Source organism: Dicentrarchus labrax, unplaced genomic scaffold (genome assembly GCF_905237075.1).
Source record: "Dicentrarchus labrax unplaced genomic scaffold, dlabrax2021, whole genome shotgun sequence".
NCBI classification, from domain to species: domain Eukaryota; kingdom Metazoa; phylum Chordata; class Actinopteri; family Moronidae; genus Dicentrarchus; species Dicentrarchus labrax.
The window spans coordinates 5,739,865-5,756,287 of NW_026136703.1; the positions used below are offsets into that span (position 1 = coordinate 5,739,865).

The 16,423-nt window shown below is 42.6% G+C and overlaps 1 protein-coding gene across 2 annotated transcripts in view; it reads left to right on the forward strand.

Moving 5' to 3' along the window:
* The first annotated feature begins 789 nt into the window (after positions 1-789).
* alk (ALK receptor tyrosine kinase) overlaps positions 790-16,423 on the forward strand; it is a 310,223-nt gene continuing 294,589 nt past the window's right edge. For both annotated transcript variants that reach the window (XM_051395754.1, XM_051395755.1), the window contains exon 1: positions 790-2,524. In XM_051395754.1, coding sequence (XP_051251714.1) covers positions 1,771-2,524 — 754 coding nt within the window. In that variant the 5' untranslated portion in view covers positions 790-1,770. The remainder of the gene's footprint in view (positions 2,525-16,423) is intronic.

A 16,423-nucleotide genomic window follows, 5' to 3' on the forward strand; every position in this document is an offset into this window, starting at 1 on the left:
CCTTCAGGTTATGGCTCATTTGAAGACACTTGTATTGAAAGATATCTCTTTATCTCTTTTACAACTATACATTTTGCCATAGAGACGTACAAAGGGTTGGAGTGATCTTTCTCTCCTCATTGTGATTCCAACTCAGGGTATCTGCAGACATTGGGTACTGATCTTTTTCAAAGATGTAATTGGAATAATTTTTATGTCTGATAAAAACACATTTTTTGATGAGTTTCCAAAACCCCCACACCCCCTTGTAAAAAAACAGAAAAACTTATGCTTGTGTTTGGGTTTTATTGTATGGATTCTCTTCAGATTCCTTAGCTCATAAACATTTTTCACATAGGGCCCTTATCCTCTTCTGCAGATAAGGCTGTAATGAGACAGTGTAAAAAATTCCAGAGCAATTAGAGCATTAATGGATTTGTCAGTGAAACTGGAGAGTGTGAATTAGCCTATCATGAGTATGTGCTGACGCCATCTAGCGGGGGTCTTATCCGATCAACTTTTATTTATATATATATATAGAGAGAGAGAGAGAGAAAGAGAGAGAGAGAGAGAGAGAGAGAGAGAGAGAGAGAAATATATGTAATGTGTGTTTAGGTGAGGAAGGGGGATACAGGGCAGCATTTTCTGGCATTTCTTCCGTCCTGCCTCCAAACACTGACCCCTTGATTCCCAATTAAGGAGGTCTGGATGGCAAATGAACAAAAGATGGCAAGAGAGCCCCCCCCCCTCCGATGTTTTAAGGACATATTGGCCTCCTCACTGTAAGATATAACAAAGCCAAATGGGCTCCAACCCAAATGGCCTCCCTCTGAAACTATTTGATTTGCACACAACCGGGAGAGTACGTGCGACTAATCCAATCCAATTTCCGGACACACAAAGGCTCGGTGATTCATTGAAAAACCACAAGAGACAAACTGTGGAGCTGTGCTGCTACACCTCCTGGCATTTCTAATTCCAATAAAGACACCGGCACCATTACGGCTGCGCTGAGGGCGCTTCAGAGCGTCCGTAACGACTCCTGCCTGACTGCTCAGGGCTTCCTCGCCAGGGAGTCGTGTTCAGAGAGAAACGGCTTATATTGACGTCAAACGGACATGTGAACGACTTTCCCGCATGTGCTGGTATGACAGAGGCGACCGCAGCTGCCAGTTGTGAACAAATGAGCACCGAAATCCTCAGCAGACAATTAACCTGAGAGAGCGCCGCCGGGCTTTTCCATTAGCCAACACTGTAAGATCCGGTTATATTTTAAACTTTAATTGATGCTCCGCTTCTCCAAACTCGTTGTGAATTCAGGGTTTAGTTGTGAGACGCTGCATCCCGCTGCTGACAGAGAGACCACTTGTACCGCCGTCACAACTGTGCCAAGAGACAGGGAGTCTTTGAGAGCCACCGGAGCGGACCCGACCGGCATATCAATCAGCGTCCCGGAGCGCGACTCGCTTGGTTCGCGCCGGCGATAAAAGGCATTGTCTTAAAGGTGCGTGTGTGTTCGTCTGCGTGTATGGGGAGCAGAGAGGGGGGAAATGGCACTTTTTCCGTTTGAAGAAGGAAGGACAGCAACAGTCAGTGGCAAACAAATGTAAAAACCCAGTCCCCCTCGTCTCGCCACGGGTGCGCACCGGCGGAGAGGCGCAAGACCCGCAGGATCATCGATTCGCACTTTGTGATCTTGCGCTGCGTATATGTGACAGGAGCAGAGAGGAAGCGGTGAACGGCGGGATTAAGGGCTGCTCCTCCTGAACGAAAGACTCAAATTATTTAACCATGAACACCAGGATATTGTTTTTGCTTGTTTGTTCTGCGGCATTTTTCGCTGGGCTGCAGTGCGCCTCGCCGAGGACCACAGCGGGGATGGATCCCTCCACCGCCGGCTTCAGCAACAACAACAGCGGCGGTGGCAGCAGCGGGGAAACCGGGGGGAAAAGAGACTTGAACCAAACCATAAACTCCAGGATCAAGAGGAAAACCCTGGCCGTGGATTTTGCGGTCCCTTCTCTGTTGCGCTATTACCTGGCGGAGTTCATAAAGAGACCCCTGAATGGAGACTGCCAGACTTTTAGCGGATGTTACACGGTGCATGCAAACTTGCAAATGCACTGCATACCTTTGCAGAAAACCATATCTACTTTTGTGGACACGAAGTCCGCTACGGACTCTGCACTGAGGAACACGTCCACTGATGGACAGCTCCCTTTCTTCCTCAAGCGGCCGCTGTCCAAAGTTCTGAAATTGGGCTTGACGAAAGCCAGCAGGAAATCGAACCAAGTTGTGGTGGAAATAGGAGAGGATATAGTCAGGACGGGATGCGGGGGGCTGTCTGTGTACGAGGAGGCCCCAGTGTTCACCTTGGAAATGGACCTCACAACTATTCTGGAGTGGTGGCTGGGTGCAGAGGGGGGCCGGCTCAGGGTCCGGCTCATACCCGAGAAAAAGGCGCAGGTGCCCGGGATCGAGGATCGATACACCGCGGCCATACGAGCTGCAGACCCCCGCCTCTTCCTTCACATATCATCCCGGGGTGAGTTCCCCTCTTTCTCTCCCCCCACCCCCCTCCTCTCTGGTTCTTAATCACTTCTCCTCATGTTGCCTCCCTCACCCTCCCTCACCCACACGCGCGCACACACACACACACACACACACACACACACACACACACACACACATACACATGAACGAGTCGTGCAGCAGGACCCATCAGGCCCAATTCTTGTCGCCCCGTCACGGTTGTGATTTGAGTTCTGCTGTGATTAATTTTTGATGTTGAATCCAGTGTGCCTAAAGATGCGTGTTGCTGTGCGCTCTGACAGGCTTTCATGGTGAAAATGAGCGGGTAAAGAAATGTCAGCACATGGAGAAAGACCTGATATTTGCAGTGGTCTAATGGGAAAATGATGAGGTGTGTGTGTGTGTGTGTGTGTGTGTGTGTGTGTGTGTGTGTGTGTTTGTGTGTGTGTGAGTGTGTGTGTGTGTGTGTGTGTGTGTGTGTGTGTGTGTGTGTGTGTGTGTTTGTGTGTGTGTGAGTGTGTGTGTGTGTGTGTGTGTGTGTGTGTGTGTGAGACAGAAGAAAATGACACTTAGAGAATTCTGTTGCTGTGATCCAGTGGACCCTCCACAGTCCTGTTTCATTATTGATGTCCACAGCAGTGCTGAGAGACAAGCTGCATGTTGATTTAATTTCCAAACTCTTTGATTGTTTCCAGTTGGGATCCATGCTGGGTGAATGCAGCATCTTTAGAAGCTTCTATCCTTATCGGTTCTGAGATGTTTTTTTACTATTTCATTTGAAAGGGACAGAGGAGCATCATTGCCTGATAATAACATGCATGTATATGCAATAAGACCTGTACGGAAATGATAGAAGTTTGAGAAGGCATTGGCAGGGCTCCTCCATCTCCATCGGTTTCCTCCTCAACGATACCTTCTCAATTCCCAGAGCCACCCACTGCTGAAGGAAGGAAGGTAGGAGATTTAAGAGAACGGGCTTTATTTTGATTAGGCACAAATTAAGCCATTATCTCCAAGAAAGATTTAGCACTCAATACTCGAGGGCCCTTCCCTCGTTCTTCTGAGCATCGGCACAATCAGTGTAATTGCTTAATCACTTTGATGAGGGAGGTTGGCCCAGAAAAAATGCAACGGAACCTATCAGACAAAAGCAAAGCAGAGGCCGGCTCGGCTGGAAGCCCCCCTGCAGGCGTGTTTGCACGCAGAAACATGCGTATACACAAAAAACTCAGTATGCAATAAGTCCATATAATGTAGTCAGTTGTTACATTTTGTGTTGGTTACCACATTCTGCTTTTGGTTGCATTTTTTATAAGAAATAATAACATGGCATATGTTATACCAGGTTGAGATTAAATGCATGAGTGTGTTTCAACTGTGAATGTTAATGCAACGATGCACACACACACAAACATGCTTTATACAGCTGTAACTGTGGTAGAGAAGCTCTGAGTGGACCACCCCTGCAACTCCCAGCAGGCATTCCCACAACACAGCTGGCAGTGTTTGCAGGTGGGAAGCCAGCAGGGGATGATGTTGTGTTTTTTACTGTAGCTGCTCTATTAGTGTGCTCCATTCTCATCATAGAGGTGCTCTTATGCAAAATCACTGGACCCTAAATCTGTTCCAGCAGAGCTGGTCAGTGGCCAACAGGTCAGACTGGTTGTACTGGGTTGGGTCCAGCTGTGAATGTGTGTAAGTGTGTGACCAGTAAAACAGTGTTTGCACTCAGCACACCTACTCTTTATAAATAAAGCTTTGCCTGGGTTGAGGCTGAAACATGCACAGCTCCAAAATCTCAGCTACACATGTTGTGTTTCTGCAAAATTACATCATCAAAATCTTTCCCTAAACATAACCAAGTTGTTTTTGTGCCCAAACCTAACCAAAAAGACAAAAAAATACCCCCACCTACGCACTGCTGTCTCCTTCCTAGTTTTTCTTTTATTCAAACCATAGTTGTGTAAGAAGAAGACAGTTCTATTTTTGCAACAGTGATTTGTAACACTTTTGGAAGGCACAGACAAATGATGCCGTCCTGCTGATAGGGATCAGATCAGAAAGCGCTTCTATGTGTCATTCTGGAGGGCAGTTACAAACGACTTATTCTGTTGTTTAATTTGGAGAACTTGTTGGTAGTCCACGGCAAACCGTCAGTGGTTGAGCAGAGAGTAATATTCTGTGCTGCAGCAATGACATTGCTACTGCATATTCAGGGAGAGTGTGTGTGTGTGTGTGTACAGCAGTTCTGGTGAAGTGGTCACAGACGAAACACTTTTTGCCAAACACGTACATACTTGCATCAGTAAAGGCAATGGCTGTAGAACTGAAGACCATTTAAAAGACAGCCCTTTAAATGATCAAACTTTGAAACATTAGATCCAATAAAATATATAAATGCAGCAAAGAGAGAGAGATAACGAGATATAAGCTTCATTTATTAATGCACACTAATATGTGTGGAAGTGCAAAGTGTACAGCTCTTATTTGAATTAACAGGCTGCCATCCTTTGTTTATTACATCCATAATCATTTCTCTTCTTTTATATCTCCACCATCCTTCATCTTCACCTAACCCAGAAATTGATCAAGTCTTTAATCATCGAGGAAGTCGGCTGCTCAGAGGAGCAAGGAGAGGCTTCCTGGAGGAAGCTTCAGCAAGGAAATACCATATAAGGGAACCCATTTATTTGAAATCCATTATGATGGAGGGGCGCGTCGAGACCACAGTGACTTTGTCAAACTACAGCGTGGACAGGACAAGTAGCATTATTTGTACACTGCCAAAGCATTACATTTATCTATTTTTATTTGTCATGGTTGTTTTATCATCTGTGTGTTTGTAGGTTATAACATTACAGTTCAACAATCAAGTGACAAAAGTGTTCAAAGCCAAAACAAGAACTCACTGGGATTATCAGGTACCATGGTTTAAAAATGTGCTAGATTAAAATCTAACTAGCCTATACAAAGCTAAATAACAACTGCCCAAGGCTTCATGTGGATACTTAAAAGTAGACTCTGGGGCAGTACCCGACTCAGAATTTTGTCAGTCAAGTCAGATTTGTGTGTTCACTACAAAGATACGACTATTTGAGTCTCATGTTTTAGCCCACCTCACGTTTTAATGCTTTAAAACCTTCTTCCTCATCTGTAAATCATGTGAAATCATCAGATTTCCACACAGTCAGAGAAAGTAAAAGTGTGCATCCTTCTCATGGTTCAGTTTTAAAATCCCAGCACACCATGGGGCGTCTTTCCTGCTGGTCTGCTGACAGCGATGTCAGCCAAAGAGTCAATCACAGTGGATGGCAGTAGAGGAGGTTGTATCTCCGTCTGGTTCAGAAGTGGTTTAGCTGACTTTACTGACAGTCAGCACCTGAGCAGAGAGTGTCGGAGCAGCCGCTGCCCTGCTGTCCAGTGTCACACTGCCCACCATTAACTATCACTCTTCTCTGCTTAGATCTGCTTAGTTTTGTGGTTTGTGGTCATTTTGAGACTTGGTTTGTAAATTTTATAGCCGTCATGCTGTCGCTCTCTGTACAATGACACGGATAAATGCAGAAATTCAAGTGACAAAATGCCAGTCGACTTAGGGTCTCCTCGACTGATGATTCAAATCGTCAAGTTTTTGTAGGCAGGCCTAGATGGCACACACTATTTATTTTTTCATTATCTATCTATTTATTAGAGCTTTTACTGTGGAAAAATAGGTCTTTGGAGCGTATTTGGGACTGTTGACTGTTTTTTTTCTTTCTTTGTTTTTTTTGTTTCAAAAAAGGTTGTGGTGGTTGTCAGAGTGATGAGCACTGTCACCTCACACATCAGCATGCAGGTCAGGCGAGTGGGTGCCTGTGTAATTGGATTGATGGCACGATGTCAGCTGGGATAGAACAATTTAATATTACAGTTTATCAGCCATTAGCAGAATATTATTGTGATCATATGTCATGTTATCGTTCTACAAATTTATAATGTCCATATTAATGATTGCAAGCAAACTGTAATTAGACCAAAAAGCAGCTCGTTGCTTTGAACATCTGTTCAAAGAGTTATTTCTTGACCTTGCAAATAGTGACAAAATAATCTCAATTCAAGGCTCACGTTAGCTCTTACCGGCGCTTCTAGTCTTTTAATTGGAGCTTGCTCAGTTGTCATGTAGATGGACCAATTAACATGTGATCAAAACTTCGGTCGAGATAAGATAGTCATACCATATATAATCAGTATTATTATTTTTATGTGATTTTGCACATTTATAATATTGTGTGGGTATATATCAATATTGGTCGGGGTGCGAGATATACCGTGTATCGGGGCCAATAATGGGAAAGTTATATAATGGATTTATTTTGACTTCTTATGTAAAACATTTGATAAGCTGTATCCTCTATGAAAGTATGCTTGTAAAGTTTTTGATGTACTATTACTAGAAAACATAAATGAACATCTGAAGAGTCAGAACTGTTGTTGTTGTGTTAACAATAGAGATGTCAGTTAGATTTGGTTGATCAGAGCTATGCAATGTTAAATGTTCCATCTTTGCTCACTACATCTAAGCCTTTCTTACCCTTAGGTGGGTATAAACTACAGGTTACAGAACTTCTTTTTAAAATACCAAAATGTGAAACTATCATTATCTTATCAGTATCGGCCACGAGAAGCTGGTAGTTTATTTTATTGGCAGAAAAAACAATCCGTATCTCCAACCCCTCACAACTCTTAGCAGGATAAGTGAGTACAGAAAATGGATGAATGGTTAAAATTGGGAAATGAGCAGTGTGTGTGATATGTAGGTGCATACTCAATAGGAGTACCCATACACTCACTGCAACTCTACAACATTATTATGACATTCAGTTTTTAAAATTGTCAGCATCAACACATTTGTATTTCAAGCCAAGGACTAAGATGTAGCTTTTGCCTCGTTTTAGGGAAGAAAGTGACAGTTGTCATACAGAGTAACAGGGACAGCCCCAAGTCTCCACTTTGGTTCCACACACCACAGGTGGACTCACACTGCATGCCCACTGCTTCTTTCTAGAGTACTCTGCTGCATGTTTGCAGAGTCGCAGTCATTATCATAAGCGGTTATTACATTATGAGTATCTACAAGGCACAACTGTGTTTACACAGACACGAGCCCCCATCACCTCTCACACACACACACACACACACACACACACACACACACACACACACATACACTCAGACTCGCACACACATCTGTCCCTTCATTCTTTTGCCCGCCCATGATACACACTCCCTCCTCCATATAAAATGACTGAACTCAAGACTCCACTGAGTATTGTCACGCTCTATCGGCTTTCTTACGCCCATGATTGGCTGGTCTTTGGCATTTTTCTGTGTAATGTGCGTGCTACACTTGTTTTACCAGCCTCCGGTAAGATTCTGGCTATTAGCATGAAATAAATACCAACCATGGCACCCGGAATAATTCGACGATCAGGCAATCATGCCTATGGGAATCAAGACATTAAACTCTGCGCAGTACATTTATACTCACTCGCCCTATGGGGGAGATCATTAATGAGAAATGCTTCTATGAGCTATAGCGTAGGAGAGGGGAAAACAGTGCTGGGCAGGTATGATAAAGAGTTGACCTCTACTTTATTAACCTCTGTTATGTTCGCCAAGCGGTGCCATAAATAGGTTGCAAGAGAATCATTAAATGATCTCAGCACTGGAAGCAGGAGGAAGTGGGGACCCCCGCTTCATTAACCTGCACATACCTACTGCCGAGCTCTTTAAGATCTTCATGTTCTTTGGCGCACCATTAGCAAAGAGTGTCTTCATAAACAGCCTAACAGGATGTGATTGAAGCCCTGGAGGAAACGACTGCTACCATCATGCTCGAGAGGAGCAACTGTGTGTGTTCGGGCTTTTCTTCCCATGTTTGCCCCTCAGCTCTGCCCCAAATGCAAACACACACTCCCATGGTTTTCTATTGAGCATCCCCAGTCTGCCGTTTCCTTTGAGAGGCTTAAAACAGAATCCTGGTGTACGGATGTTTTAGCCGTTAGGCAAATAGCGCAATTTCTTCTGAATCATAAAGAAAGTCAACATTAAATTTATAAAGTTAGATTACACGCTTGGTACTTTGTTTACACTGCATTGCTCGTGGCCCTTTTTGAAGAGGTTTCTCCTTGAAAGATGAATGCACTTTTAATTTTCCACATCCCGAATGCTTTTCCCTGTTCTCCTGACAAAGTGGCAAGCATATTAGCCTCAGGAGAAGTTACAGTAGTTTTAGTCAGGGTGTGAAAGAGTTAGGTTTGTCTTGTTTTTTTTTTAACCAAATGACTGCAGAAAAGTTTACCTTGTTGTTTTTTTCGTATTTAGTTCTTTTGTGTTTACTCTGCATATGAACTGGCAAACAAGAACAGACTCACAACTTACTTTATCATTATTCATCATTACTTTTTGAATGAATTATTTGAATTACTTGGGTGTATTTTGAATAACTTTAGCTAAACATGATGGACTATTTCTGTTGTAATAATTGGTAGTGCATTATTCCAGTGAATGTGAAGATGAATTTGAATTAGGAATTAGAGGCCTTCTCTGGAGAAAATAAATAAATCAAAATAAGGGACCCACTGGCAGTCAAACTTTACAGCTAAAATGATCAGTCAATTATTCCATTAGTCAAAAACTATTTTGATAATTAGAGCTGCAAGCAGCAATGATTGGGCCCTCGCAGTTTCCTCCATCAATTGTAGCCCACACCGTGAAAATTTCATGTAAATCAGATGATGATTGCCACACAAGCCTTACTTTCTGCTTCCAGTATGTGGTGATATGACTGTGACTGAATATTGGCATGTAGGTGTGTTCAGGGTGGGACTCATGTGAAGTTTGGTGGAGATTTGACAAAGTACAATGAAGTTATGACAACTTCCTGTTTCATGGCGATATGTTCAAATTAGGTCAGTGCAATCTAAAGACCATCACGATTGAAAGTTGTGCTATTTGTGACTGGGTGTTGTACTGTCTGTGGCTTGGCGTCGAATTTCAATTCTGATCTGATCCGATCTGATCAATTCCCATAAAAATTAAACATGTTGGGTTTTGGGGTATGGGCTTTATTGCTAATGATACATGTGTGTACTGATTTTCATACATATCAGTAAAATGATTCAAGGGCTGAGTTTAGGGGGCACTGTTGAGCCATTTTGCCATGCTAATTGTGGGGCCCATGTAATCTGTAAATTTTCACCACCATTGAATTTTGTGCCACGTTTCATGAGTTTTCGAGCATGTTGCAGCCTCTGAAAATGCTTTTGGCAGAAAATTAATAATTCCTTGCATTTCAATGGGGCTTGCATGGAATGCTGCTTGAGCCTTAATTAATACACTGTTTAGGCCAGTATGCTGAATGTCTTTGGGGGTTGGACTGTTGGTTAGACAAACCAGGATATTTGAAACCTCTACCTTCGGCTTTAGGGCACTGTGAGGGCATTTTTCAATACTGTCTTACATTGTATAGACTTGATATAGACAAGATTAATCAATAATTATTACACCCAAGTCCCCTCCTTCTTATGGTTACAATTAATTGTTATGTGACTTCTTAAACTTCACCCGGTTCTCCAACTGGGCTTAGATCATTCTCATCAAGGCATCCATGTCCAGAGCAGTTCTGACACTGTACTGCTGTACTGGCACACAGTCCCAAGACCAATGGCTAGAGAGAGAGACAGAGATGCACAGCAAATAGTGCAAAAGTCAAATTTGATACTAAAAAAGCAAATCCACACATTGAAGAGCTGAAACCGGAAAATCTTCAAAAAAATCGATTGTTTTAGTACAAACTATGGTTTGAGCTTGCATGCATCTTGGCCTTCTAAATCTTCTTGCATTTCTTTAAGATGGCAATATCTGCCTCCGTGAAGCCTTGCATTTCAGATTTGTCATTTGTGGATCCAGATTTTCTAACTTCTTGGACCAAGACAGGAGATTTCGGGCATTTTGTGTGGCGAAGTTGGAGCGGTATCATTCCCAAATGCAGGTAACTGGAGGAGTAAACATGGCACAGTGTGTGTAAACAATTTGGTGGAAACACGGCCTGAACACAGCTTGATGACACACACTGCACCTGTTGACCTTTAATTTACTCCATCCAGGTGGGAGGCCGCAGAGCCACCGGAAAAGTGACATGACATTGCGAGTGAGTGTGTGGACTCGTGGCAATCAATGAGACTCCTGACATTTAAAGCTTGTATCAATCAGCTGCTAATGGGAAAATCAATTGGAAGTCACAATGACATGCCACTTTATTATTTATGCATTTCTATGATCAATTCGCTCGAGGAGTCGACGGCGTGTCATGACACCCCGGCGGACCCAAGAGGCCTTGCCCAGCTGATCGATGCTGCAAGTGTGATCACGTGCACGTGTCTCAGTGTTAGCTAACCAGGCTTGACATCATGACAGAGCAGTTGTAGACGCAATGTTAGGTGAGACGGCAAGGAATTCAAAATGAGAGGAAGAACCTGCTCTCCCGCAGCTCTCCAGTCTCTGTCAGTCTGTAGTAAGTGCTCTAGTTGTGTAGCAGTAATGCAAGTGTTTTTCATCAGGAGTAGCTAGATTCATTGATTCATTCCTCGGAATAATGAGACGTTCACAACATCTGCAATATAAACACCTTGAAGCTTTTGGCATTTTCAGAGCTCCAAAATTAGAGCTGTATGACTGAGCTAACTGAGTACAGTGCAACGATATCATTACCGCCCTGTACAGTCACCACATACACATTACCATGCAGTATGTACATGTCGGCCTTCATGAAGGATTACAAAGATGGCACTGGCCCTGAGTTAAGAAAACAGCAATTCTCAGTGTCACCATGTCCAGCGTGGATGGTTGAAAATGAGTGCCTTTTAATGAGATGGCCCCTGAACCTGCTCAGATTCATTTGTGGCAGTCACATTCAACGGAGCCGCTGTCGGCATAATGAGACGGCTGATTCTTCTTGACTTAAAGGAAGTGAAGAAATCATTTATTTGTCTGCCTGAGCTGGTGAAATGTACGGCCTTGTGCACCGGTCCTCACATTAGTTGGCTCTGTCTCAAGAGCTTGGGGAGTGCAACTGTTGCCCAAAAAGACAAGCTGTTAGTATTCTGTAGCCGGCCATACTTAAAATAAAATATGAAAAATGTGAAGCTTGCCAAATTGGGAGCTATGGATAAACACCTTGACAATGTAAACAGAAGCTAATGCCTTTTACGATATTAATCACCCTCATTGTAGTTAATGCCTGTGTCACTGTTTTGTAAATTAGCTGGACTCAAGGTGACTTTGGCTGTGATTTCCCTTTTCACTTCTTATTCAGCACTGTCTTTTTTTTCCCCCTTCTTTCCCCTGATGTTTTAGTTATTTATGCCACTTTTTCTTTCAAAAAACCGCAAGCTGCCCGTTTGATTAATGGTGATGCTTATAGGAGGCCTCGGTGCAGGGGTTTAGCTCAGAGCTAGGTGCGGAGAGGGCTGCATACTGTACAGGAGCTGAATGTGAGGCCTGAGATGATCCACTTCCATAATGAGAGAAATAAATAATGTGCATAAATGAGTGGTCGCACTTTTCTGGAAGTTACATAGTGTACACTATGTGGATATCTATTTTTGTATGTGTTTGCCAATTTAAATGTCAGGATGCAACACAGGCCCAATGTTGGACTTTTCTACCATTGTAAGCAAACTGTGTTACCTTTTGTTAAGCAAACTAATACATGTACATTTTACCCCTATGTTTGTATATAGGGGAGCAAACACTGATGCATGTATGATATTCTGTACACCGCAAATCACTGCTTAAAAAGTTCAAACAAATCTTCCCTGTCACAGTCCAGGATATTATGTCCACCCACATGTGTATTAAGTATTATTAAGAATTTAGTGTAAATGCATAATCTGCAAATGTAATTGCTGCACAATTTAATTTCACTGAAAATTATTTATGTTCATTTGCTTAGAGCTCAGTATTGATTTACTTCTGAGTCACATTTCAAATAATTTAAAAATAACCAAACTAATCACCATCTTTGGCTAAAAGACGCATATGATATTCACTGCCTGTAAGGAAATACACAGTATACGAGGAAAAGAGGATGTTTGAGGCACTGTCAGATCACTAAAAGTCAAAAGATGTTTTAAATACAGTACATTGCCTTTTATATTTCTATATATTCAAGCAAAGATAACATAAATATGTGATATGTATATCTTCATCACACAGGCTAAAGTCCTCTTTAAATGAGGTCACGTTGATAGATGTAGCCATCTGTGTTTGCTGCTGTCCTCTCTTCCCTCATTCGTTTCCTGTCAGTAACTAACTTGGAGGAAAAGAAGGGAGGAAAGTGAATGAGAGCAGCAGACAGAAGTAAACAGACTTGTAACAATAATTTGCCTGAGGTGTCAAATTTAAATTAGCACAACATAAGGCAGAAAATGAGTAAACAGAGATGTGTGAAGCTGTTCACATATGTAGGCTGTAAAACTGTGAACTAGGCTATTTGACTTTAAAACATTTGTTATATACATAGAACTTATTATCTTGTTCTTATTGATTGGTGCTGTAGGTACTGAACTTTAAAGATATGGATCTATGTGTCTGAAATAAAGTTAAATTGAATTTACAGAGCTCTAGTTTGGAGCAGTGCTTCTTTGGACCTTAAAGCTACATACATTTTTTTATTTTTTGAAATTTTGAAGCATTAGTATACATTTGGAGTTGTGTTTGTAGTCACCTGACGGATGTAAGTCCAATAATCACTCTGTGTTGGGCTCTATTTTGGCCCTGTTTCAGTCGGGAAATGTCTGTCTCTTTAGCTGTTAGACGCTCCACTCTGTTCACTAGCTATTTGCTAACATTGTCTGTCTCCTTTTTTTTGTGCTGAGCAGATATAGTGGGTTTATCAGAGCTTTTTGCTGAAAACAGCCACCTGCCACAGCTTGAAACAAGATTAATGAGCGCAGTTTGTGGGCCAGAAAACCAAAACAATGATCCAAAACTAGACTAAAAGGCTCCATAGAGCTAAAGAGGAACTGCAGAGTTGGGTGGTAATTCTTTCACTACAAGGGACCCCTTTCACAGTTTAATGGAGTATAATATAAAAATATTGATTAATGCAGTTTTAATGAGCGTGGCATTAAAATTATTTATCCAGATAGGAGAGTGTTGTATTTCTTTAGATGTCCATAAAGGAGACTTTGAAGCTTATTATTTCTTTCTCTGCTGGCAAAATGGCAGCACAAAAATCAAAAGAAAGGAGTATGTATAAAGAAGAAAAGAAGGAAGCATTTTAAGGATAGCGTAACACATCCTTTGTCTTTCCAGTCCAGTGAAGCACTACCACTAAGCTTTTCTCCCTGTGTCAGACTGGTCTTGGTTTTCACACATCTTAAGCCAAACTCACATTTGAGCTAAATCAAACCAGTCCCTGTGATGCTAACCACTGAGCACGAAGCATCAGACAGGAACGCAGAGTCTGAGGAAAAACTCCCAACATTCACCTGGAGTTAAAAAGACATTAACAGATGTGGCACAGTCGCCATACACACAAAGCCTGGCTGGCTTTGAGGAGCAGCCTGAGTGCTCTCAGGCCACATCCCCAGCTCCCTTTATGATCTGTAATGGGATTGTTGAGGAGCGCCAGCAGCATCCTCATCACGGGACAAAACCCTCTTAATGGGATGTGATTCGCCATGAAAGGGCGAGGAAGAGCAGTTTCTCACTGAACCCGTTTATCCCTTCTGAAACTCCATACCCCCTCATCCCCACGCCCTCCATTCACCTTTCCAAGTGGAGGCTGGCATGTTGATTCTGCCCTGTATCACCCCTGCCATTCCAGTGGCATGGCTGGCTGAGTGTGTATATGTGTGTGTGTTTTGGGGAGGCGTTGCACAGACAGAGATGAAGAGGCAGAGCAGCAGTGCCGTGAGAGACGCTGTTTGTGGCTTATCGGAGCACGAGCCACAGCATGCTCAGTGGTCTTGACCGGCTCAAGGGATGGAGGCACAACTTGCTCAGCTGCTGAGATCGCTGGAACTGAATACCGAGCAGTGCTGTCGCTGTTTTGAACTAACCAATGCCTCGAGACGGCTTATCTTCTCAGCTGGAGCAGAGAGGAGTGCATTGAGGAAAAGTTTGATGAAGTCTTAACTTCGACTCAGTCATTTTTTGCTTGGCTTTGCTTGTGAGGTTACAAGTAATTTCAGTCTGACTTTGTTAAGCAACAGTCACTCATGCCAGCCATCCAACCATATCAGCTGGGGCAAAACTAAAGGAGGCTGAGTTTAAGTTTTTAAGAAGTGATTGATAAAGCCACAACAAAAACAGTCATTAAGACTGATTTTATGTTTCAGAGCCTGTAAAACTGTTGTATTATGCACTCTGTAGAGACTACAAAGTCTTAACAGAAGGTCTGTGTTGAAAAGTGGGTGTGCTTGGATGCAGGTGTTTAACTGATGAGGAAGGTCTAACAAAAGAAAATGTCGGGTTGCATTGTGGGAAATGTAGGATTCAGTGTTTTTTTAAGCTTCTCTGAGCTTCTGTTGCATTCATTTTGAACATTCTCTCAAAAGTCCCCTGACTCCATAAATTCAGAGCACTTGTGAGAGACAGTTTGGTCCTAGGTAGGTAGTTACCAACCTTTCATGACAGATTCCAATTTTTTCAAGTCTGTCTTAAAACACTTAAATGCCATATGTATGTTGAGACAGTTATTGGTCACTACAATCATTCCTCCTCTCCATAGTGGTTGAGAAAGATCTCTTTGTGGCATGACTCCACTAGAAGACTGGAAGGGAACATAATCTACTGTCCTCATTCTGTGCAAAAATAAGCTAATTTGAGGTTTCACCAGTCTGTTAGCTAAATAAAGTCAGTATCTTCCTCCTGTTAGTTGTGTGTAAGTTTTGTCCCAGCTATGCAACTAACAACAACGGTGCTATCTCACACCCCTATTCTTACAGAGCAGCACAAGGGGACTTGTTGCCAATTATAGCAATCAGTAACTCTTAGTAGATAGACTTGAAAAATGATAAAAAACCTACCAGAAGTCCTTTGGTTTGGTACCAAACTTTAATTTTTATGAATGGTTGGTTCAGATTTCAAAATATAAGTTTATATATGTTTTCCTGTTTTTTCTTAGAATTGGTAGTAGTAGCCATCCTCTTAATGTGCTCTGGGTTGTATTATTATTTTTCCCTCCGACTGCTTTTTATTATCCTCCACACCTCTAGGTTTACCTTCAGTATTGTAACCTCTGGCATTTGTGTTGGACATTCAAGGACCTCTGACAGGGTCTTTTAATCTACTTTCCTTCCCCATTTGCCTTGTACATGTAATAGCTTGTCAGGGGGCTTTTGTTACCTGAGGGACGCTGACCTTCACTGAGAGCCATGCTGTATCCATGTGTCCACCTTTCTGTAAAGGTTCATCTTGTACTCATCATGTAACCACTATTGGCAGATACATCTGCATTCATCACTAGCATGTAAGCTACTAATACCATCATTTTCTTAAATGGTGGACGTTTACAATTTGAGCTGCAGTGGATTTCTCTTTTGTGTATAAATTGTGCAGACTTGAAAACTCTGGAAAATAACACCCATCCCTCTTGTCTTCAGACATCAGCATTTCAATTGTGTTTGTATTTGTGCATGTGCACAAGCTTGGCCACGTTTGCAGACAGTATGGATGTGGACGTCACTGCAAGAGAGGACCCTTGTGCTCATGTGCTCCTGACAGTGTGTGCCTCAGTGTGCACTTGTGTCCACGCTTGTGTGTATTTATGTGTGTATGTTCATTCATGTGTGCATGTCCACTAGGGAGCACTGGGGTGGTTTCAGGCGACACAAAGCCGCCTCCTCCTCCTCCGTCTGATCTT